Raw genomic sequence first — 25,343 nt, forward strand, 5'->3', positions numbered from 1 at the left:
GCACAGAAGCCAATTAACCTACCTGCATGTCTTTGGTTTGTGGGAGGAAACTGGAGTACCCGGCGGAAACCCACGCAGGCACAGGGAAAACATGCAAACTCCAGGCAGGTAAAGTCGTGGTTGGGATTCGAACCAGCACCACTGTGCCGCCACTACAGGCACAAATCCTGGTTCTCGCTCACTTGCTCGCAATCACGAGTGGCCAGCAGTGACTGCGGCCACGCACATTGGGTCCCCCGCTGCGCAGCGAGTGCATGTGTGTGCCTCTGGCGGCGAATGTGCGCCTACTATGGCTCAATAAGGGGCCGAAGTACCTTTACGGCGGTTTGTGCAGTGGTGCCATTCTACTGCCGTATATGTATGTGAGGCAGTCAGGAAGTGGTTAAACTGATATTAAAGGCTGCTTTTATTAAAATAAAAAGGATGTTATACTTACCTGTGCAACAATATAGCACAAAGCGGTCTCTTACCTCTTCGCAGTCCCCTGCCAGCCCTGTCCACTCTTACATCTTTTGGGTGTCTCCTTAGCAAGCAGGGTGCTAAGGGGGAACCTGTGCAGACACGCTCCTGAGTCGGGCTGTGAGAGCAGGATATGAGGGGTGCACTGGAGCAGTGCCAGGAGTCAGGCAAGTGTTTTCGGTGGATAGGACAGTAAAGCCTAGTACACACGGGGCGAATGTCGGCCGACATCGGCTGGTTCCAGGCAACATTAAGCCTATGTGTATGGCAGCCAGGCCGGCTTCTGTCAAAGGCTAATGACTGAAAAAGGTCTGCCAACCCCCCCCCCCCCCCCGGATGAGTGCTGACCGGAGTGTTCTGGCCGCCCCCCTATCAGAACACAATAGCAGAGCAGGGGAGATTGCTGTGCTAACATCGGATTGTTAGTACAGCAGCTTCGATCTGAGCTGTCAGTTTTTTTGTTTTTTTTAAGGTAAAAAAATTCTTTAGAACCACTTTCAGCAGTTGGTCAATCAACTTGGGTAAATTCAGCCTGCCCATATATGGTTAGAAGAACCGGTCGAGATGCCAATACTCTATGGCTGGCTTAAGACCCCTTTCACACCACACCGCCCATAGCGTGGGCTTTAAAACGCCGCTATTTTTAGCAACGTTTTACTGCCGGATTTGCGGCGCATTTCGGCCGCTAGCGGGGCGATTTTACCCCCCGCTAGCGGCCAAGAAAGGGTTAAAACTGCTGCCAATACGCCGCAATAGCGGCGTTTTGCCAGCAGTATTACAGCGCTGCCCCATTGATTTCAATGGAGAGCAGTGGTGGAGGAGCGGTAAACACACCGCTCCTTCACCGTTCCAAAGAAGCTGCTGGCAGGACTTTCCCTGACGTCCTGCCAGCGCACCACTGTAGTGTGAAAGCCCGAGGGCTTTCACACTACAAACAATGGTGCAGCTTTTTTAGGACCGATTGCAGGCGCTATTTCTACGCTATAGCGCCTGCAAAACGCCCTGGTGCGAAAGGGGTCTTACTCTCAAATAATTCTCATTTTCTTTTGCTACACTGTGTTTTTATATAAGGTCATTAAGTGTCCCCTGGGCACTAAGACTGAATGAGTATAAAAGTCAGAGTCCTCAAAGTAGTAATAGAAGGATCACAATGGCAGTCTCAGAGCCTGAACCTTAAAGCGGAGGTCCACCCTAAAATGGACCTCCGCTCATCGGAATCCCCCCCCCCCTCCGGCGCCACAATCGGCACCTTTCAGGGGGGAGGGGGGTGCAGTTACCTGGATAATCCAGGTAACTGCACCCACTTCCGGGCTAGCTCTCTGCGGAACGAGCGTAGGTTACGCCCCCGTTCCGCAAGCGCCCGCCCCCTTCAGCAAGTGCCCCGCTGCCTGCTGGGAAACACACAGCTCCCAGAGGCAGCGGGGACCGTCCGGATTGCGCCGCGCGGCTCGCGCATGCGCAGTAGGGAACCGGGAAATGAAGCCGAAAGGCTCCATTTCCTGATTCCCATACCCAAGATGGCGGCGGGACCCGGCAGCCGAGCGAGCGATCGGCTTCGGGTGCCGACATCGCGGGCGCGCTGGACAGGTAAGTGTCACTATTTAAAAGTCAGCAGCTGCAGTATTTGTAGCTGCTGGCTTTTAAAAAAAAAAAAAAAAACGCGGAGTCCCGGTGGACTCCCGCTTTAAAAACAGTCAGTAAAATGTTGAAACTAAAGGATGACCTCATTAAGGTAGTGTTGCTCCTTCAGGCTGGGTTCACACTATTGCGAAATGGATGCAAAGATCCAATTCGCATGTCAGGAGATTTTGACCGGCTCTCAATGGAATCAGTTCACACAGCTCTGGAACGGCTGCGGAGCAAAGTACACAGGAGTCCTGTGCGTCTTCTGGTCCCTTTCAGGTCCGAATTCAGCCAAAAATTCTGACTGAAATCAGATCTGAAAAGCTCCATAATAATGCAGGGAATGTTACGTCAACAGCTGTTGATATAAGATTTCATTTGCTAAAAGTGCAATGTGTTTTTTTTTATTTGACTAGCCCATAGACATGCATTGTGAGCAGTAAAGCATGGCTATTATGTAGCACTGCAAAGCAGTACGTGAAGTCAACACATGTAATAAACAAATAGGACTACCCTTGTGTATATATGACATAGAAACAAGATTTCTAGAACACATTAAAACACACATAACATTATTTACATCAAGCTGGTTTCTTTTGCATTTACAAAAAATACATGTAGAGAAAATCACACATTCCCTTTAATCACATACTATGAGGCTGATTTACTAAAGGAGTTTGAAATATTCACAAAATAAATGTTGTGAATATTCACTTCAATTATCGATCACGTGCAGATGAATCTAATAAACAGGGATTTTTGCTGTTATTTAAACTCTGACAAGTCTTTAATGGGTCTAAACTGAAAATGCAATGTGATTTGTGAATGATTGTACTTTAATACAATAGTTTTAATAAGCACACTTTTTTTTAACAAACAAGGATAAGCAAAATTTTTTGTAATAATGCATATCAACACGTCACAGAATTCTAATGACAAAAAGTGGTTCTACACTGTGCACAGCCAACATCCTAGAGACTGCAAGAGAACAAACATGGAACAAAGCAGTATGCAAATATACACAAGGAGTCATCCACATTGTCCCTCGTTCATTCCCTTTATTTGTTTAGATAGATGTTATTATGTTGTAAAGCTTTTACTGAGGAAGGGGAACATTAGGGTTAATATTGATTTTATATATTTTTTTTGTATAATCAAATTTTAATAATATTGATTTTAGATTTTATATGTAATATCCCATATTTTAGAACTATTAGACATTAAAAGCAGCTTCATGTTACTCTATCTGATGTGCTTCACTGCCTATACTAACGAGAAAGATTTGGAACAATGATTTAAAAATGCGTGTTGACACATATAATCTAGAACTCCATCTTGTGACATTATTGATCTTATTGACTAGAGGTTCTCAAAGCATAACCTTTCTACAGGATCCTAAAAGTGGTGTAAAACTGAAATGTAAACCTATTGTAATTCAGAGCACAATGTTTCCTTATCTACAGTACCTAGAGTAAAAGCACTCATTCGTCAATGCATTTCTAACATTCTCAACATTTACCAGCATGACCAGATGCTATCCCGGTTACAGCACTGTAAAAATGTGCTTGCCTTTACTCCTTCCACCCTTCACACGCAATTACCTTTGAATCTCTTCTGATCATCCTTGGCCAACCTTGCTGCAATAGCCAGTCCTATTCCTGATGAGCATCCAGTAACAAGTACATTTTTCATTGCCATCCTTGTTTCTCTTTCCTGTCTTTGCTACAAAGGTCTCAACCAAAGACCATCAATGTCGAGATAATTTTACTTCTGGGGCTTAAATTGGTGCCTCGTACTGTTTTATCCATGCCTAGGCTGCGTCAGCACGTCTAAAAATGCAAACCTGCACAATTTGTGGCTAAAGCTGGATAATCTCTTTTCTGACATTAATGGGGGTGAACAGTGTTAATGATAATCTGGATAGAGAACTGTACTGTAAGACTAACACAGTAAAGCAGAGGTTGACTTAGGTTATGGCCTCTACAATTCTTTGACAGTTCATTCATATTAGATTACAGTATATAATATTTGACAAGAGGTAAACAATATGGTATTTAGCGCTGACATTTAATGCTAACAGAGAGCGTAGAATTATTAAGCAATTTTTGATCCAGTTTTCACATTTGTAATATTTTTGTTCCATATTTCATGTGTGTTATATAAAGGGATCTTTAGATTTTTCTGCTGGTGGCTAAAGTAAGAATTAATCCTCAGAATTAATCCTCAGACTAAAGCAATTATTGGGGTTTCACAAAACCTGAAGGTTGAAGAAAACAATCGGCAGAGGATCTGAGGCAACTGTGGACTTTCACGGTACGGTAAGGATTTACATAAACTTTTGTATAAAAATATACATTTATTTAGAAACATTGACAGACAGGGTTTTTAAAAAAAATCCTTAAGAGAAAATATACACAATACATATAAATATATCTCTGTACAGAAACTGAACAGTGAAAACGTGCATTCAATCCTCCATGAAAAATAATGACGATCGGGCTGATTCAAGCTCGACATGTTTCGTGGGGTGACCACTTCTTCAGGAGCATATGTTTCCAGAGAAATTATATGTAGTTGTCTCTATAAGGAATGAACATATAAATAAGCAAACTCACAAAAAGAAACATGTATTTACTGATAAGGATAGATGCATATGTGTACACTCCTCATTTCTGCCATAGAGGGGAGACATTTACATTTTGGCCCACCCAATGGATCCCCATTTCTCTTTTGTATTATTTTATATATTTTTGGTTTAGAAAATTTCCTCTCTCCTTGACAGCTTGTTCATTTATTACTTTCTGTATCTTGTCCTGGTTCCCACACTCGCCCGGGAATTTGCCCTTAGGGGCTTACAGACGCCCTTCGATTTGTTCGATCTGGCTATGGTAACCTCCATTCGATCATCGTTCATAGGGTCCTATCTATGAATGTGAAATGATACATAATTCTATTTAATAACTATAGTACTGTAGGGATTTTTCAGTGTGCTCCCCTCTATGGCAGAAATGTGTACATGTATGCATCTATCCTTATCAGCATATACATGATTCTTTTTGTGAGTTTGCTTATGTATATGTTCATTCCTTATAGAGAGAACTACATATAATTTCTCGGGAAACATATACTCCTGAAGAAGCAGTCACCCCGCGAAACATGTTGAGTTTGAATGAGCCTGATCGTCATTCTTTTTCCCCCTATCGTGGAGGATTGAATGCACGTTTTCACTGTTCCGTTTCTGTATAGAGATATATTTATTTTATGTATTGTGTATATTTTCTCTTAAGGATTTTTTTTATAAAACCTGTCGGTCAATGTTTTTAAATAAATTTATACTTTTTATACAAAAGTTTATGGAAGTCCTTACCGTACCATAAAAGACCACAGTTGCCAATTGTTTTCTTCAAATTTATAGGACGACGGTACTTTAATGTTTCTTCTATTATACACTAGCATTTATCTAAAACCTGAAGGTTGTTTCTAACGGTTCCTCCATGTTAAAAAAGTTGACAAAGACTGGCCTAATCAGAAAACATGCTACAATAACAGAGGTAGCAAACAAATTGATAACCTCACCAGTGTCCTGACCTTACTTCATTGTCCAATCAGCAAGTTAGAGCTGTGCCCTGAATTAGGGCGTTTCAACTGTGTATTTAGCTACTTGCCTGGAGTTATACTTTCCTAAATACTGAAGCAAAAGTAACAATGTTTAGAAAAAATTTGAGAGCTGATTAAAAAGAAACCAGAGTAACACTGAGGCTCCATGCACACTGAAGCTCAAAAAAGCTATTTCTGGACGCCAGATTGCTGGCAGAAAACGCTGGTTGAAAAACCTGCTTTTAACAGCGTTTTATACTAGCGTTAATGAGCGTTAATGAGCGTTTTACAGCGTTAGCGTTAATGGGCGTTTTTTATAAAAATACACAGAGGACACTCCAAAAATCCCACAATGCATTGAAAAATAGAATGCCGAACACTAATGAACGAGCGTTAATGAGCGTTAATGAGCGTTAATGAGCGTTTGTCGTTTTTTGCCGCTGAAAAACGGCACTTTGAACGCGATTTTCTGGCGTTCAGAAAAAAGCCCATAAACTCCACTGCTCATTAAAGCTGAAAAACGTCCATGTGTGCATGGACACATAGGCTAACATAGAGTGGAGTTTATGGGCTTTTACAAAAAACACCCAAACGCCAATAAACTGCAGTTTATCAGCTTCAGTGTGCATGGAGCCTTAAGCTTTACTAAGGTCTCATACACACTGAGCTTAAAAAAAATGCAGCTTTTTTAGGCATTTGGTGTATTATTATTTCTGTTTGTAAAAGTATCTCTCATGTTAGCCTATGTGTTCATGCACACATAGGCATATATAGGTGTATTGGAAGAGGAACGTTTTCAGGCTGAAACCCCCCCCCCCCCTCAAAATCGTGTTCTAATCAAGCTTCTTAGACTCAGCTAGGCTGTTCATAATCTGATGCGCATGGCCCAAACGGGTCCACAAGTCCCCACAAGTTTATTGATATTAAAAGGGAAGTATGGGATTCCTTTTTATTTTTTGTAGAATCATACTTACCTAGCTAGATGCTGCATCTAATATAAACAAACCCAAGGATAGATCCAAGGAAAAAACCAAGCTTTAGCTAGATGCTGCATCTGTCCCCTGCCGGCTCTAACACTAAGAACCGAGTGATCAAACACTGCCGATCGCTCGGTTCTCACAGCTCCATGAGCAAAGAGCTGGTGACTGTCAGACACCGGCTCTCTGCTCTGGCCCCCCATGCTCACTGGAGCGCTGGGCTGTGGAGTAGACGGGAGCGGCCGGCGCAGAATCCATAACTGATTGTGATTTTTTCTGAGCTTGGCCCGGCTCTGTGACGTCAGCGGACTTCAGCACCCTGTCTGCTAAAAACGGGTCAAAGGAACTGCACTCCTGTGATCCATAGGTGAAGTACAGCCAAATTAGTTTTGGCTGTACTTCTTTAATATCCACAGATTTTTTTTGAACATTCATGCACCACATAACCAGGATAATAGAGTAGTCTCCTCTTTCCATATTGAGAAGACGTTTGACATGATAGAGTGGCCTTACTTATGGGAGATTTTGCGAAGGATGGGTTTTCCCCTTCAATTTATTCACTGGTTACGTACTACATACAGTCACCCATCTGTATCTATAAGGCTTAGGGCTGCTCTATTCTCATTGTTTAGGGGGACCCAGAAGGGCTGTCCTCTCGCCGTCACCCTTTTTGCCATTGTTATGGTGGCAGTAGCTGAGACACTTTGTATTTTCTCCAATCAGAGATCTTCACATTGTACTGTATGTTTGAAGGAGAAGGTGGCTTTGTATGCAGATGACCATCTTCTGTTCTCCAATGACGCAGGCCCATCACTACAGGTTCTTACTGCCTTGTTGGCAATTACTAGTCTTAGGGTTAATTGGAGCGAGTCACTGCTCCCCCCGATAGATCAGGCATGTCCAAAGTCCGGCCCGCAGGCCAATCGCGGCCCGCGTTCCGGTTTCGGATGGCCCGTCTGGTCATGTTCACATATATATCTTTTGTGGCCCCCAATGAATCCCCGATCGCCGGGGGCCACAAAAGATAGATATGCTGGCTGCCATGGAGGGGCGGGACGATGGACACACTTAGACCGAATTTTAATGGTTTAAAGAATGTCAGGCAAAATAATCGGCCCTCAAGCATGTTCACTTCATCAAATCTGGCCCTCTTTGAAAAAAGTTTGGACACCCCTGCGATAGATCCTGATGCCTCTGGTCTAGCCCTCCTAGACCTTCCATAACCGTGGGTGGACAGTTTGAAATACATGGAGTGTATAATGTCATGTCATGCTACTGATTACATCGCTCTTAACCTGCTGCCTGTATTATAAGATGTAAAAGTTGGACTGAAGGCATGGAGAAATGTGCCTTTGTTGCTTTTGGTTTGTGTCAATCTTGCTAAAATGCAAGTTCACGCAAACCCCAAGATATAAACTTACTACATTAATGAGACCCTACTCTACAGGGGGACTGGCCATGCCACACTGCTATAAATATTTTCTCACCACTCAGTTGGTGACAGCTATTTGTTGGCTATGCTAGAAGCTGCCGTGTTATAATCCCTGGATGCTCTGCAAGCGTTACTATTTCAGGGCACTAAAGCCCCATACTGCCTAAGTCCCTCCATGATCACTACCCTCCAGGCGTGGAAGGTGGGGCTAGGAAAGGAAAACCTGCCTCCCATAGCTATCCAGGTATACTCGATTGTGGAACAACCCCCTTCTTTCACATTTCTATTCACTTCCCAAAATTCACACCAAATTTAAGAAAAAGACAATTTTTCACACATTGTGGAAAATCATATTCTGATCGCTTTTTTTCTTTCTACAAAATATAATGTACCAGCGCATTATCAGTTCAGATACCTGCAAATTTCTCATGCCTTTGGTAGCCAATTTAATCATCGTCAACTGGATCTTGTCTGCTCTGACCTTGATTTGTTGCTTAGACATGACAAACTGAAGAAGCCAGTTATGCAACCATCTACTCATGATAATCCTCCCAGATCTTTCCTCCCTCAGGAAAAAATGGCTTGGGGACATACTGGACCGATGAACATTGAATAGACATTTGGGACTCACCTTTTAAGCGTCTAGTGACAATCAGAGACTTCTTCAGCTTAATATACTCTGCAAGGGTTGTGCACTCTTTTGTATACCCTTTTTGAAATGCTAATAAAAAGATTTGGGCAAAAAGGGGCATTCAGGAGAGGAGTTTTTGAGCAGACAAAGCACTTGATGCGTCTAAACACTAGGAGTGTTTAGGCACGTTTGAGTGTTAATGGATTCCAATGACCAGAATCAATTTATATTCTGGTCAATGGAATTCATTAACACCCAAATGCTTGATGCACCTAAACGCACGTGTAATACGTGGCTATAGGCATGTTTTAAAGCAGCTTTTCTCCTGCCAGGAGTTCTGGCATTCAGAGAAGAAACACAAATCCCATATGTGCATGAGGGATAAAAGGTTTTAAACCAACAACTCAATTTTGGTCGGGCATCCCAATGCTCTAAGGCAAAAAGCCCTGTGTTGCAGCAATCCAGAAGGTAATGGACTACAGCATGTACTGTTTGGGGAAAAAGGGTCAGGTCCAGTCTCCAAATTAGTGGACTGCCAAAACACTATAAAATGTAACATGAATGTGGTAGGGCACTGCAAAAGGTGTGAAGGGCCTCTAAATTAGCTTCTTCTGGCTGGAGGAGAAATGTAGTGAATGATGGTCTTGTTTCTTTGCATTCTGTACATCATTTTGATACTGTGGGTATAGGGTCTATCACATGCTGTGCTAGCCTTAAACATCTAGGACATAATATAAAATATGATGGCACAAACAGCTTAAGACACACATTAGAAATAATGAAATTCTCTTATATGTTCCCTTATTGTCTGTTAAAGGCCATTTCTAACATTTGCAAAATAAACAAAAAAAAAAACTCATATTCATCATTAAATGTAAATGTGCAAGAATTATTTTTCTGCTTTGGAGCCGGCAAAGCATTGCAACCAAGATCAGTGGTCTGCAGGTGTAATGATCAGGCTTTTGCAAACTATTCCTCCATCAGCAGGTTTGTACAGGGGTAGAGGCCTTCAGTTACAAGGCTGGAGTAAGCATCAACAGACATCACTACGCGTTTTCATTTAGATTCACGTGAATGAATGACGTGACTGGGTATGTCAATTTTGTATGGGCCTGTGTTTGTCTCATTGCAACCAACTGCTTTTCTAGCAGAAGCATTTGTATCCTTTTGGCCAAACTGCATCCAGCCACATACCAGCTGAGGCATCTGTGGCTATGTTTTGTTACAGTTATCTGTTATTGTCCTTTGATAGTATCTCTTACCTTAGGTCTCTCTTATGCAGGGGTAGACAACCCTGGCATGCAAAGCCTCTTTTGCCGGCACTCGACTCCCTCCCCATCAGCAGAGCAGCTCAGGCAAGTGGCAGTGAGACATTAATGCATTCCAATTGCAGAATTCTACACACCACACCTGCATTGAGGGGAGGCACTGCACCCCGACACATTGTAAAAGATGAGAAACATTGTTTGGTTCTCTAACTTTGCTTTAGCAGTGATCGTCAGCTTTTGTGATGGGGGAAGAGATTGGATGCAGTTGTTCTAGTGGGGGGTGGTCCCTGTTTCCAGAAGGAGGAGTAATGTAGTTGGCCATTACTAAAGCCAATCACAGTCCTGCTAGCCCTGTCTACCATCTGAAGGAAGATTACTTGCTTGGTTGTGACTACCAATCTCAGAGAGAATGGATTTCACTATGATTGAGAAAACCCCGTAAGGTGACAGTTTGTGGAATTACTGTTGAGCTTCTGGGAACTTTGATGAAATTATTCCTGAACCTTTGTGTCACTTACTACTTACCCCTGCACTCTGTGTCCCTTTAAGCCAGAGCCAATATTCAGCGTAATGAAAATCACACCCAATTTTTGCTGCAGCGCAGAGGGTACAGGGGTGGAGCAGATGAGGAGGAGCGTACAGCGGTGGGGAAAATGAGCAGGAGGGGTTCAGAGGTGGGATAGAAGAGCAGGAGGGTACAGTGGTGGGGCAGATGTGCAGGAAGGTACAGTGGTGAAAGAGCTAAAAGGGGGTTCAGCAGTGGGACAAAAGAGCAGGGGGGGTTCAGTGTAGAGGCAAATGAAAAGGGGGTTCAGTGGTGGGATAGAAAAGCAGGGGGTAGAGCAGTGGGACAGATGTGAAAGGAGGTGTATTGGTGGGGCAGATGAGAAGGGGGTTACAGTGGTGGGGCAGGAGAGCAGGGGGGGTACAGAGGTGAGATATGTGCTGGAGGCACATTGGTGGGGCAGATGAGAATGCGGGTTACAGTGGTGGGGCAGATGAGTAGATGGGTTTCGTGTTAGGACAGATGATAATGTGATTCAATAGTGAAACAGAAGAGCATGGGGGGGGGATATGGCAGTGGAGCAGATGTGCAGGGAGGTACAGTGGTGGGGCAGATGAGAAAAGGGGTACATTGATGGTGCAGATGAGCAGGGGGGTTACAGTGGTGGGGCAGATGTGCAGGCGGTACAGTGGTGTGAGGGATGAGAAGGGGGTTCATCAGTGGGATGGAAAAGCAGGGGTATACAGTGATGGGCCAGATGAGAAAGGGGTTACAGTGGTGAGAAAGGTGAGCAGGGGGTTTCAGTGTTTGGGCAGAAGAGCAGGGGGCACAGAGGTGGGGCAGATGTACAGGGGGGTACAGTGGCAGGGCAGAGAAGAAAAGAGGTACATTGGTGGGACAGATGAGCAGGGGGTTTACAGCAGTGGGGCAGAGGAGCAAGGGGGTAAAGAGGTGGGGAAGATGTGCAGAGGAGAAAGGAGGTACATCGGTGGAACACATGATCAGGGGGTTACAGTGGTGGGGCAGAAGAGCAGGGGGACCAGAGGTGGGACAGATGTGCCGGAGGTACACATTGGTTCAACATACCAATAGAAAGGGGAGGGGGGAGTGGTTAGTAAATTATGTACTTGTATAGAAACATATAGTTATATGGTTATACAAGTCAGTGACCCTCCAATATACCTGTCTGGTTAGGAGTCATACATCCTGTCCCATGGCTTAACAACCCACAATTATGTATATAAAGAGTAGTGCTTGAGCATGCATCTTTCTAAGCATTCTGTTATAGTTGATCTTGTATACTGAAAAAGCAGTGCATATCAAAGCATATCAGCCACAATGGTTTGGGCATATTACTACAATCCTCTCTTTTGTCACAAAAGTGACAAACACAAACCCAATATGCCCCCAAAATTCACCTGGACTATTTTCCCACAAATTTACCACCACACTAAGCATGTAAAAATAGAAAACACTAAAAACATAATCTCAGCTGCATAGCAAATGTCCATGAAATACATAAGGGGAAGGGCATGACAGTCCATTAAAGCAAGTGGGAGGGGCATTACAGTCCACCTTATAATTCTCATTCTCCTAAACTTTTCCCAAAATGTTTGGTTCAATTCTGTGCTCACCCATATTTTACAGAGATTTTCCACCCCAAAAACCATACCTCTCTTTGTAAGGATAGGACTCAATATCCACAGACAGACTGGAACTGATGCATTGGGCTAGACTTGGCTCTTTGGGCTGGCATATCTGGAGCTCACCCTTGTGATGCTCACTGGAATTCCGCAGACCTTGGGTGTGCGTCATTGGCTAACCCTCAAGGTGTCATAACCAGGAACATTTTCCAGCAGGAGCCTGCCTTTACTCATTTCAGCACCTCCTTTATTTGAGCAACAAAGATGAACAATTAATATTTCCATGTAAAAGCTGTAGTCATCTCTTTATCCGGATAGGGTATAGGGTAGGGTATGAATGGGTTATAGGGTATGAATGGGGTGGGCATTTCTTCATGTGCATAGGGCTAGGGGTGAATGCTGGCTGGCTGGGATGGATACTTCTCATGCAACATGAATAATCGCAGAATCTACCTGATCAATTCAGGCCTTAACCATTGGAGGTATTAAAAATAATATTCCTTATTAACTCAAACATAAGTAAAGCATTCAGAAAGAAAAATATTTCTCAGCAAGAGATTTCATTATATAGATTCAATATAAGCCATCTTGTATACGGAAATAGCAGAGCATATCAAAGCATATCAGAGCATATCAGTCACAATGGTTTGGGCATATTAATACAGCCGTCTCTTGGCAGGTTTGCTGTTGTGCCATGTTCTTTCCATTTGGTTATGATAGATTTCATGGTGCTCCTAGGGATCATCAAAGATTTGGACATTTTGTTATAACCTAACCCTGACTCGTACTTCTCAACAACCTTGTCCCTTACTTGTTTGGAGCGTTCCTTGGTTTTCATGGCAGTGTTTGGTTAGTGGTGCCTTTTGCTTAGGTGTTGCAGCCTCTGGAGCCTTTCAAAAAGGTGTGTATATGTAATGACAGATCACGTGACACTTAGATTGCCCACAGGTGGACATCATTTCACAAATTATGTGACTTCTGAATGTAACTGGTTGCACCAGGGCTTTTTATGGGCTTCATAACACAGGGGGTGAATACACATGCCAATTATCAGTTTTTTTTATTTCTGAAAAATAGTTTTATGTATATATATTTATTGAACTGAAGGCTGTAATGTAACAAAATAGATAAAACGCCAAGGAGGTGAATACTTTTGCAAGGCACTGTAGAAGCCACCTTTTAGAACAGAACATCAGGTGTATGAGTAACAAAGACATCAGTCAATTAAACACGGTTATCTGAGACATTGTGTAGTATGATAAAGAAATCCATTATTTTTTTCCAAACACTTCCAACAGGCAGACAGACAGCTACAGACAATGCCAAAATGTTTTAGCAAGATTCAAGCTTAGTTTTGCTGCTCCATTTATATCCCAAAATCTTTTCCTGCAATAACAAAGTCTTTATTTCACACCCATTACACCATACAGATCCCCGTGACCAGGGAACACACTGCTCAATAGGATAGAATTATTCACAGCAAAGATTGAGACTCATAACTAAGCTCCCTGTATGACACATAAGGAGATTACAGGAGCTTTCTATTTTATTTTGATGCCATGCTTGAGAACGCCACCTACATAAAAAAACAAAAAACAAAAAACAAACTTTCAAACAAAAAGACGGTCATATTTTTGTAAATCTTTTATTTCACATGTGAATAGGATTTTCATTATCTTAAAAAGTTATACAAATACTGAAAAGTAAAAAAAAAAATAAAAAAAAATATTTAAACTACATATACAAAATAAATAAAGACATGTACAAATATACGACATATACAGGCCAGGCTTCGTCTGCAAGGTTCATTTTTGTGTAGTTTGTGGGATACAAATCTGGAAAGAGAGAATAGAATTATTTAATGTTGTGGTCACAAGAAAAGGTGAAGAAATATTACCGATGATCAAAACAACCAGAATATGCACATTCTAAATACAGTGAGGTAGTAGCATAATACTGGTATGTAGACTAAACCTGGCCATAGGTGGATTCAAATTTGACCAGTTTAGCAGGGATCTGCCGAATTTCATTCCATGTATGGTAATCCTAGTTCATAAGAAGTTGATCATTAGAACAGGAATGTTGGTCACGTTTGTCAATCAGCGGCTGCAGTCACTGATCCATGTGTTCTGACAGTGGAGGTGTTAGGTTGTCAGAATGCAATGCCCCAGTAGGGAGGATTCCTCTACAAACTTCACTGGTGTGGATGGAGGAATCCGTTTTTTTTCTTCATTCAGCCTATTAGCAGATCGAAAAAAAGCAAAAAACAAAAACAAGCCCTCTATTGCTACCTTTACACTTTCCTTGATAGAAGTCCAGCCAAAGCTCGTTTGGCTGGACTTCTACTATGGATGACAGAAGTGCAGTTTGTTTGGCACTCCTGTGATCCGTTTTCAGCAGAGAGCGGGTGGAGGTCTGCTCTCCGCTGACGTCACTGCCGTCAGTCTAGGTTCCATGTCATCCCGACCATGGAGTCTGGATCCGCCATATCTCTGGACCGACACCTGGCTCAGCCTTTACGCGAGACGCTGAGCCAGCCGCCACCAACGCCCCCCTCTACAGCCCATCGCTCCAGACAGTGTGTGTGTGTGTGTGTGTGTGTGTGTGTGTGTGTGTGTGTGTGTGTGTGGCAAAGCAAAGGGCTTTGACTGACAGTTAGCAGCTCTCTAATAATGGAGCTCTCGACTGTGTTTGATCGCTCCATTCTCACCTAGGTAAGTATGATTCCTAAAAAAATCACGGACTTCTCTTTAAACATTGTCAATTTGGTAAATACTGTCATAAAATGTGCTGTACATAGAGGCAATCAAACCAGACTTTAGGATCTGACAAATACATTTTCCAACATATAAAATAAAGATAAGATCCCTTCATTCTGCATACACACAGCGATGGCTTGAACTGCCTTTTGATAATTGTTTTAAGGACCAGCAGGTCCCCAAAGATTTGATGGCCTGTCCATATTTGCCAGCACAGCAGCACAAGGGTGTACAAAATAATACAGAATGTTATTCATGCTGCTCAATCTGGAATTAAGCAGGGGATATTAAAGCGGAAGCAAACCCATAGATTTAACAGTTTCAAAAAACATAGGCAGTCGAAAATCGAGTTAGCCATGCTGGGCTTTCTCAATAGAAAGCCTAGTAATGCCCCATAAACACATGAAACCACCCAGTATTAAGGGTTTAAAGTGATATTGTCAAATCCTTTTTATTTTAAATAAACAAACATGTTATACTTACCTGCTCTGTGCAGTGGTTTTGCACAGAGCAGCCCCAATTCTCCTTCTCGGGTTCCCCACTGGCGCTCCTGGCACCTCCCTCCTGCTAAGTGCCAACACAGCAAACAGCTTGCTGTGTACATGAACAGGTTTGTAATTTAGATGTGGTGCAAATTGGCTGTGAATTCACGCCGCATCTAGTGTGAACGGAGTCTTAGTGAGTGTGCATGCAATCTCTACAGCAAAAACACTACCCACAGAAAGTTTTGTGGGCGTACTATTTGACCCAGGGTTCAGAAGTATACAAAATACACACATTTGCATTAACACAGTAACAATTTCAGTAATGTACAGAAGAGAAAAATAAGTCAAAGTAAAGACAAACCTGTTTTTCTTGGCAGCCCTCCTCACTCCACAGATTCTTGTCTGGGCTGTGTGCCTGGCAGGCTTCAGATAATTTCATCTCCTGTTTAATGTATTTTAGCATTCCGCTGAGCGTGCCTAGATCAGGGCAATCTGAGATCCTACCACAGTGATCATCCACTGCATACTCAAGAGGATTGAATGAAGTGTCACTCAAGGTTTCGCAAGGCACGGGAGTAGTCCTGTCAGTACTTCTCCTTCCTGGTGGGGAATCCTTCATGGCATCGATCATGTTTTTAGGGAGATCCAGTGAGCTGATGTCTGTAAGGCTTAGATCACTCATAGAGTTCTGTATCCTCCAGTTTTTTAAGTCAGAGGCATCAGGGAACTTGTAGGATTCCAGCCCTTCATAATCACCAAGCAAATCAGGAGACAGAGAGGATGTGTTTAGCTGTTGGTTAAGGCCAAGTTTTCGTTCCCATCCTGACATGCGAGTTTTCAGTCTGGTCAGCTCAGATTCCTACAGGATGAATGAAAATGTTGAAATACAAGGACTCTATACACACACAAAAAAAATCTCAGGCACTTAAGGGTCAGAGCAGGAGTGCCTACTAAATGCCAGGCAGTGGCTGCTTAGCCGCACTCTAAAGAGTGATCCATCGCGGTTGGCGTTTCTGAAGCTGCCTCTAAGTGTGAACTTTCTTTCTTCAGACTGTAATAAACACCCACAATGATATGGCAGCAAAAAATCATGATGCTGAAATATAATCTGCAATATTATATAATATATTTCTGCAGATATCACCCAAATTTTCCCCTCCGCTCCTCCCAGGACCTCCTGCTCTCTAGCTCCCTTGTTACCTCATCTCATGCTCGCCTTCAGGACTTCGCCAGAGCCTCTCCCATCCTCTGGAATTCCTTGCCCCGGAATATCCGATCAGCCTCTTACCTGTCCACCTTTAGGAGATCCCTGAAAACTCACGTATTCAGGGAAGCCTATTCCACACTCACCTAACAACTGTCCCTGAGCCACCACCCCATAAAATCATTCCCTGCATCTATTACCTTTTGTACCACCAGACCCTCTCTTTTAGACTGTAAGCTCTACGAGCAGGGCCCTCCCGTTGCTTCTGTATTGAACTGTACTGTAATTGTGCTGTCTACCCTCTACATTGTAAAGCGCTGTGTAAACTGTTGGCACTTTATAAATTGTGAATAATAATAAGCGAGAGTGAATAACACTATCCACTCTACGTTATACTCTGCTTTGCTTATTGCAGCCAGTACCTTACATTCCATTCAGAAAACTATGGGCCGCATGTAGCCGGTTGAGCGAATAGCGTTTTTTGGTTATCACAGCAGAGGGAGTGCTGTGACTGTATCTTACCACTGTGCTTTATAAATATGTGAGGTGCAGTCATATGGCTGCTTTTTAAAATTGGCCTCTAAAGCCCTGTTGTAAACATGGGGCGAATGTCAGGAGATTAAAAAAAAAAAAAAAAAAAAGTCAGACATTCGGCCTGTGTGCATGTCGGTCTTGCCAGCTTCTATCAAACGTGCATGCTGGAGAACCAGCATACATCCAATTCCCAATCGGCGCTCTCAGCCAATGGCAGAGAGCGCTGATGGGCGTATTCTGGTGGTGGTGGTGGGGGGGGGGGGGGGGTCCCCCTGTTGGAACATAACAGCTCAGCGGGGGGAGATCGCTGAACTAACCTTGCATGGTTAGTACAGCAGCTCCGACTGGGAAAAAAAAATGGTTAGTGTGTACCCGGCTTTAGTCTTCCTTGCCAATCCTAGTACTTGATGGTGCTCAGTCACTGACCAGGAACAAGCATGTACATATTAGGTAACCTTGTTCAAAATAACCCCCCTTGCAACCCTAACCCTCACACTAAAGCTTAGTACACACTAGGAGTTTTTTGTCAGCTCCGGTCGTAGCTGCTGTACTAATAATCCAATGTTAGTACAGCAATCTCCCCCACCGAGCTGCTGTGTTCTGATAGGGGGGTGGCCCCCCTGCCAGAACACTCCGATCAACGCTCTCAGCCACTGGCTGAGAGCGCTGATCAGGAGCTGGTCGGCTGCTGGTTTTCCAGCATGCTTGTCCAATAGAAGCCGTGTATATGAAGCTTAATCATCCCTAATAAAACATACTTCCATCAACAGGGCTAGGCTTCTTTGTGCCAAAGTCCTTCTGCCAGTACTGGGATCCCAGGCTGGGAGCTACCATTTTAAGTATTTTTAAAAGGGAAAGTTCAGTAATATCAGCATACATATTTTGTTACTAGAGGTTTCCATTAACCAGGCTTTAGTGTGAGGGTTAGGGTTGCGGGGGGGGGGGGGGGGGTTATTTTGTACAAGGTTACCTAATATGTACATGCTTGTTCCTGGTCAGTGACTGAGCACCATCAAGTACTAGCAGTGGCAAGAAAGACTAAGTCGATCAACAGCTTCTGTCAAAGGGGCATCGGCCCCGAACAGGAAGAGCCACTGACGCCTCATCTGTGCTGCCTAACAGTGCACACCAGTGCCACCTGCCAGTGCATATCAGTGCCGCCAATCAGTGCCCACCAGTGCCACCTATCAATGTCCATTAGTGGCGCCAATCAGCGCCCACCAGTGCCGCCTACCGGCGTCCACCAGTACCGCCTCATCAGCGCCCACCAGTGCAGCCTCTTCAGCGCCCACCAGTGCAGCCTCATCAGCGCCCACCAGTGCAGCCTCATCAGCGCCCACCAGTGCAGCCTCATCAGCGCCCACCAGTGCAGCCTTATCAGTGCCCATCAGTGCAGCCTCATCAGTGAAGGAGAAAAATTACCTGTTTGCAACGTTTTATAGCAAACTATAAAACTGTTTTGTTTTTTCAAACTTTTCGGTCTCGTCTTGTTTTTTTAGAAAAAAAATTGTTTGTGTAGAGTGTTGCATGACTGTGCAATTGTAATTCAAAGAGTGACAGCGCTGACAGCTGAAAATTGGCCTGGGCAGGAAGGGGGTTTAGGTGCCCGGTAAGCAAGTGGTTAAAGCAGGTCTACACACTTCATCTGAGCACCACAAACCAAAAATGCTATTTAATTAATTTTTAAACATTAATAGCAAACTCCACCATCCATCTATGTCTCCATGATTTATTTTGTTGAGAAATCACTTTGAAAATCACTCCCTAGCATTTTGGGCCGTGGCCATCTAGAGTAAGGGCAGACGATTCACGTAGCATTTACTTCTTGGAATACACCTACCCTTAGCTCAGACATGCAAACAGGAGAGACTGGGCTTAGCTGAGAAAGCCCCTCCTCCCCTACTGAAGACTCCTGCAATGTATTTAATTTGCCTACATATGGAAACCAGGTAATAACTGAAGAAATGTAAAAAATAAAAATGAAAAAAAAAAATATTATTTACTATCCATTTACTAATGCTAGCAGCATAAGGGTTAAAAATAGTCAATGTTGATTGAGAGAGAGTGAAGTTCAGCTTTAAGCATAACCCTTGAAGGATTTATCAGCACCCCATAAAAATGATCTACTGAAAAACTGGTGACATGCCAATACATAGGAGTGCATCTCTATCAAAAGACATAGCTTACTTTCAGGATCAGTACTTCATTAGTTGCTTTGATCACTTCATTCCTGGCTTCAAGTTCTGTTTTCAAATTGCATACTGTATCTTGTGCTTCTTCCAAATCTTGTTTCATCTGCTGTATCTAGCGATATAAAACCAAAAAAAATTGCTATGAATTATCATACAGGAAGCAGTCTTTCATCTCTAGGGTATATGCCGCCCTCTAGTTCTCTCCTTATGCATTTCAGTCATTAAGCATTACATATGTATTGCCAGTGACAAAATAGGGATTCAAAAATAAAAAAGTGTTGGTTCTAGTTCATATTTCTACTGAAACTAGTATAGTAATATACCAATGCCAGAATATCTGTCTGTCAAAGTACAGAATTTATAATACATGTCAGAGCTAACAAAAAAAAAAAAAGGGAGCAAAGAACAGAGGTTACACTCTGCAGTACTTCATGAGGAGAGCTCTGGGAGCTGATTGAAGGGAAGGGACGCCTTCACACAGCACACGGGAACAAATCCGAGGCTGCCAATCTGCTGGAGCTCCCTCCTTTGTAACCACTCTTCGGTTTCTCTGCTCCCAGACAACGTTGAATGACGAAACGCATAGGGGGAGCTAGGATTTTGGGAGCTCTTCACCCTAGTATGGTTGCTGGTTTATAACTTTACCAGCAATAAGTTCTGCTGAGTCCATCTAGTGCTTATGGTGGTGGATTGCACAGGGTGTTCTTGGAGCATATACACCTGAAAGTTCAGATTCCAGCAACGGGTTTGAAACACATGATCCTCACTGCAGGTGTCATTTGAGACTTTATAATATAATATTTTTTTTTGGATGAACTATTATTGTGGATTCTTGGGACTTTTAAAAAAAAATTATTTGTTAACCATCTAAAGAGGCACAGATTCATTTTCACTATTTATAGATTACATAGGATATTTTTAAGAGTGCCCAGTGATTTAGAATATTTTTTTTCTCTTTTGCACATGATGAATTTTGTAAGTTTTATATATGAATGATATTGATTTGTGTATGCACGGGGCACCTACTGCACACAGAAATTTAGAGCACTAATTTAAAAGGGGTAGCACAGTCCAACTTCTATTCCCTTCACATAGCAACAAAGCTGAGGCTGTCAATCACAGGCTGTTACCCTGTTACAATTTTTCTCTTGATCTTGGTGTCAGGAAAACTTAGAAGAGATTCATGCTGATAACAGAGGAATGAAACGGCAGACAGAAATGACACTTTGTGCCCTGGATAGAGACCAGTACACATTATAGAGCAGGGGTCTCAAACTGGTGGTCCTCCAGCTGTTGCAAAACTACAAGTCTCATCATGCCTCTGCCTGTGGGAGTCATGCTTGTAACTGTCAGCCTTGCATTGCCTCATGGGCAAAAGCTGGAGGGCCGCCAGTTTGAGACCTCTGCTATAGAGGGATATGCTGCATTCACATTTCACATCTGAGGTTCACATCCACTTTAAATAAAAAAATAAATTAAAAAATTGCAAAAAAAGTGTAACTATAATAAAATGTAAAAAATTAAATGCATTCTGTGCCACAAAAAATAAAAAAAGTTCTGGAAGGCCATGGTAGATGCGGCCCTACCTATGTATAGCATACTTCTTGCCCATACATGAATTGTTTGGCTCCTTGTGTTGCTTCTTTCTCTTCCAGTCTTATCTCTACTGCACAATCAGTGCATAAGGCTGATACCGTCAAATTCAAGTTTTTACACTGCACTTAAAAAATACATTTAATTATGTAGTAAAAAATACAGAGCTGCATTAATTTTTATCCTTTAGATCAGCTTTAACTTTCAGGCTGTTTTTTGTGGATAATCTTGAAGAAGCTGAGACACCAGTCCTAATCTAGTTAGACCAGCAACATGTGTGTCTAAATTAAGTCTTAATCCTCTTGTGTGCCAGCAGCAGGATTGGCCTGTAGAAGGGCAGGCAACAAAATAAGTTACTTGCATTTATTTACTCACTTTACAGCTTAAAGGGAAGTTCTAATTAGGTTTGTAGCTTTATATGTGACTGGAGCAGGAATACTGTAACTCCAGCCAAGGAAAAGCTACATTTTTGTCAGATTCTTATTTCTATGAATATACTTATAAACTATACAGTCGTGACCAAAAGTTTTGAGAATGATACAAATGTTAATTTTCACAAAGTCTGCTGCTTCAGTGTTTTTAGATCTTTTTGGCAGATGTTACACTGAAGTATAATTACAAGCATTTAAAGGGGTTGTAAAGGTTTGTGTTTTTTCACCCTAATGTATCCTATGCATTAAGGTGAAAAAACACCTGTCAGTGACCGTCCCCCCGCCTGTTTTACTTACCTAAACCCTCTAACTTGTCCCACGGGGATGCACCATCTTTCTGCTAGGGGGTTCTCGGCTGTTGATTGGATAGATTGATAGCAGCGCAGCCATTAGCTCCCGCTGCCGTCAATCAAAACCAAAACCACCGGGGGGTGGGGCTGAGTCCAGCAATTGGTGCCTATGGACGTTCGGCGTCTTTCTTGGGCACTCTGAAGCCTTCTTCACAAATGCAGTGGAAAGGTTTTTTATGGTATAAAGTTCATTTTCATGGTAAAGAGGTACTTTGCAATTAATTGCTATTCATCCAATCACTCTTCATAACATTCTGGAGTATATGCAAGTTGCCATCATAAGACCGAGGCAGCAGACTACGTGACATTTAATATTTGTGTCATTCTCAAAACCTTTGGCTACAGCTATACATAGAATCAAGTTTCTAAGCTAATGATATTTTCTAAAGGATTTAGTTTTTTTTTGTTTTTGTTTTTAACTGGTCAAATTTACAGATTTACCTTCCTTAAAGCTAAATAACTGTTCAAGTAAGTTAACACTGAACACCGTTGCGTCTGTATACTATAATGGATTACGCCAATAAAGAAATCTAGTACATCCAAAAATGATAGCAGCAACAGTTGACTATCAATACTGGAACAGTTACAGATGACACTGATCTAAAAGCAACAGTCAAAAGTAGCTGCGGAGACTTGTCGCTGGGTCAGACTATTACCTTTTCTCTGGAAAGACGATCAATTCCCTCCAGCTTATGTGTAAGCCGGTCTGATTCTTTATTAGCCTCCGCCAGCTGCTGTCGGGTTTCCATGAGTTCCCGATGGGTTAATTGCATCCGTTCTCGGGCTAGCCGTACTTGCTGGTTTAGCTCTGTCTCTTCTTTCTGCTGCTCGGATATGTGGGTCTGCTGCGACTTCAGTGTCTAAAAAAAGCAAACAAAACAGTTAAAATTTTTTTCCATTTTGCACAGAAGAAAAATTAATCTAGAATGTAGTATATTTTTCTCAATGAAGATTTATTGACATGTTCCTATTTAAATGCGAAAACGGACATTAGAAATGCTACATAAACATTTAGGCTAGGTTTACACTGATGTGAATCCGTTTTGCAGTGCGATTTGATCAGTGCGAGCGGATGTAGTACAGAGGCAATTCCAATGCGTTTTTCATGAGAGTTGGATACAGCTGCGACCTCTCTCTCTCAAAGGAGATAAGCGTTTTGCATGTGGTTACCATTCAAGTCTACAGAGGTAAAAATCACACCACACTGCTCTAAATTCACAGAGGACCCTGAATGTACGTGCATGGCCTCCATAGAGAGTCATCTTATTTCATTCGTCATGCAATTCCATACATTCTGGAACACATCAGAAATTGCATCAGTGTGAACCAGGGCTTACAGAAAGTACTAATCACAATAAAATGCATCTGACATGCATTTTCCAACAATCCAGGATCTTTTGCAAATTTTAAGGCAGCATACTGTAGAAGAACCAAAGAATAAATGTCCCATAGCAAGTAGGAACAAACTTACAAATATTATACACAGAGAAACAATGACAAAGAAACATGAAAGAGGGTGTAGAGAGTATTTGCTATTAGTGAATTCAACTGCTATCTATTGTTGTTAGTGGTTCATTTAACATGTTCTGCGGTATTATGAGGTCTTGGACTGTCTCCAGATTTAATGGGTCCTGTGTTTTTGACGTGTAACCAGCTTTCCCAGATTTTCTAATATGTTTTATAGTCAGCCGTTTGGATAATTTTAATAACTTCCATTAGTAGTAGCCGTTCTGCTACTGACGATGAACCAGGAGTTTTACAATATTTTGGGATCAGGCTTTGGATTCGGCTTTGCTCAAGAAGTGGGGTAGCAAATTTTTTTTTTCTATTTGGGGGCAGGTCAAGGGGTGTAGTAAAATAAGGGGACCCAGGAGGAGTCCTGTGGAAGGGTCACAGTTGTGATTCTCACTATTGGGTCCATAATTTGTTTCCAGCTAGGTTTGATTAGTAAACACTGTCTACTAATATGGAAACAGTAGTAATCAAAAGCCAGCACACGATCCCTGATTCTTGATTAGGAAGGCTTAGGCTGAAAAGCGTTAGTATTTAAGATGTTGTTACTGCTATAGTGAAAAATAAAATTTCATAAGAAGGAGCGATCGTGTGTCAGCTTTTGATTACTATGGATTTATGTTGGACGGCATAGCCAGGGCAAATGACACACAGCCCATTATCTATTTATTGCGGTAGAGCTTAGGTAAGTCTTTACACCTAATATGGAAACCGTGCCTGAAGCTAGTCTGCATCTCCAACACCACTGGGAAGTTCAGATGTGTCACCTGTAACACTGCACCAGGAGTTTAAAATGACTCTCTGATATAGCAGTATTATCAGAAGAGGTATGAGTTGGAAGAATCATTTTTGATAAGTGCTCATCAGAAAGGGAGCGAGACAGTTCCTTCTCCCAGTGGACCAAGTAGTCTGGTTTGTATACATGTGCAGCTGTTAGGAGCACTTTGTACAACAGTAAGATACCATGAGGGGGACTGGTTGTGAGCAAGATGACTTGTTCTATCAGGATAAAAGAGTCTAAGGCCGGCCATACACCAGCCAAGGTTTGAACCATTAATGAGCAGGTAGAATGTAGCAAGTTGACCGATCTATTTGGGTACAACCAGCCTGCCAGATTCTCTTATTATTATCGCTAACGGCTGCTATAGCTGCTAGCAATAATCACGTCTTCTTCTGGTGGTTTTCTAAGAGATTAATTTCTAAAATATCCGCTACATCTATCGGCCAAAAAGCAAAACATTTTTCTCATTCAATACCACATTTTGGCCACTAGATGAAAGTAAAAGTTGACAATTTCTATGGGATGTACTTTAGTTTGGTTTTGATGATATGCTTAATACTTCTAGTTGTGTGAAAAAGTACATCCCATACATGGAAAATAAAGGAAAAAGCTGCTGTAAGGTTTTAAATTTACATCTGACACAGGCAGTCTACCTAAAGCTCCACCTCTGATGTGTTTCACGCAAGAAATTATTCATAGAATATAATTTCGTAAAATGATTGTTAGGGAAGAAGTACCTTATTCAGCAATGCATTAGCTAGCATGCTGAAAAATATTTACAGCTGATTCTATGTAATCTCTGTACACTCTTTCCCATTGGTCTATTTTTTTCCTCATAAAGTGGAACTCCAGCCAAAAACACAAACATGAATTACACATTAAATGAGAACATAAAAACAAGATTTCGATGCAAACCAAGCTTTTGATACTATAATCACAAGTTCAAATAAAGAGATTTTTCCCACAGTACTGATGGCTAGCATCATTCAAACCTCTTCTGCCTCTTCAGAGAAACAAAGTTTACGCATTCGGAACAAAGTCAGTTACATTGACTGGTGTGCCGAGTTTCAGTGACTTTGGGAGCTATGGTGGTGCAAATGGATTGCTGCTGTGGAGCAGTGTACTTGTAGCATACTGGTTTCTGTCTCACTTGTATGAGATTATAATACAATCAGAAATCAGAATAACATGTAGTAATGCAGGCAGTTTCAACTGTATACATGTATAATGCACAACTGATTTTATAACAGTCCCATTAGGCATGTATTATTGGTATTGTAGACGGTAAGATGTTGTGCTGAGATTAGTGTGCAGGCATGTACAGGCTTGAATAACAATGGCTGCACTGTTCTAATCTGTTGTATATC

At 42.3% G+C, this 25,343-nt stretch overlaps 2 protein-coding genes across 4 annotated transcripts in view; both read right to left on the bottom strand.

Annotated features, from left to right (window-relative positions):
- LOC143928185 (retinol dehydrogenase 8-like) overlaps positions 1-3,863 on the bottom strand; it is a 33,009-nt gene extending 29,146 nt beyond the window's left edge. Inside the window, exon 1 of the mRNA XM_077452898.1 lies at positions 3,684-3,863. Within this exon, the coding sequence (XP_077309024.1) occupies positions 3,684-3,780 (97 nt within the window). The 5' untranslated portion in view covers positions 3,781-3,863. The remainder of the gene's footprint in view (positions 1-3,683) is intronic.
- Positions 3,864-13,764: 9,901 nt separating this feature from the next.
- CCDC18 (coiled-coil domain containing 18) overlaps positions 13,765-25,343 on the bottom strand; it is a 110,103-nt gene continuing 98,524 nt past the window's right edge. For all 3 annotated transcript variants that reach the window (XM_077452901.1, XM_077452899.1, XM_077452900.1), the window contains 4 exons: positions 22,340-22,543; positions 19,305-19,421; positions 15,741-16,238; positions 13,765-13,970 (listed from right to left, as the gene is read on the bottom strand). In XM_077452901.1, the coding sequence (XP_077309027.1) occupies positions 13,941-13,970; positions 15,741-16,238; positions 19,305-19,421; positions 22,340-22,543 (849 nt within the window). In that variant the 3' untranslated portion in view covers positions 13,765-13,940. The remainder of the gene's footprint in view (positions 13,971-15,740; positions 16,239-19,304; positions 19,422-22,339; positions 22,544-25,343) is intronic.

The sequence above is a fragment of the Lithobates pipiens genome, unplaced genomic scaffold, assembly GCF_037356315.1.
Source record: "Lithobates pipiens isolate NorthernLeopardFrog02 unplaced genomic scaffold, aLitPip1_a1.2 Scaffold_23, whole genome shotgun sequence".
NCBI lineage: Eukaryota > Metazoa > Chordata > Amphibia > Anura > Ranidae > Lithobates > Lithobates pipiens.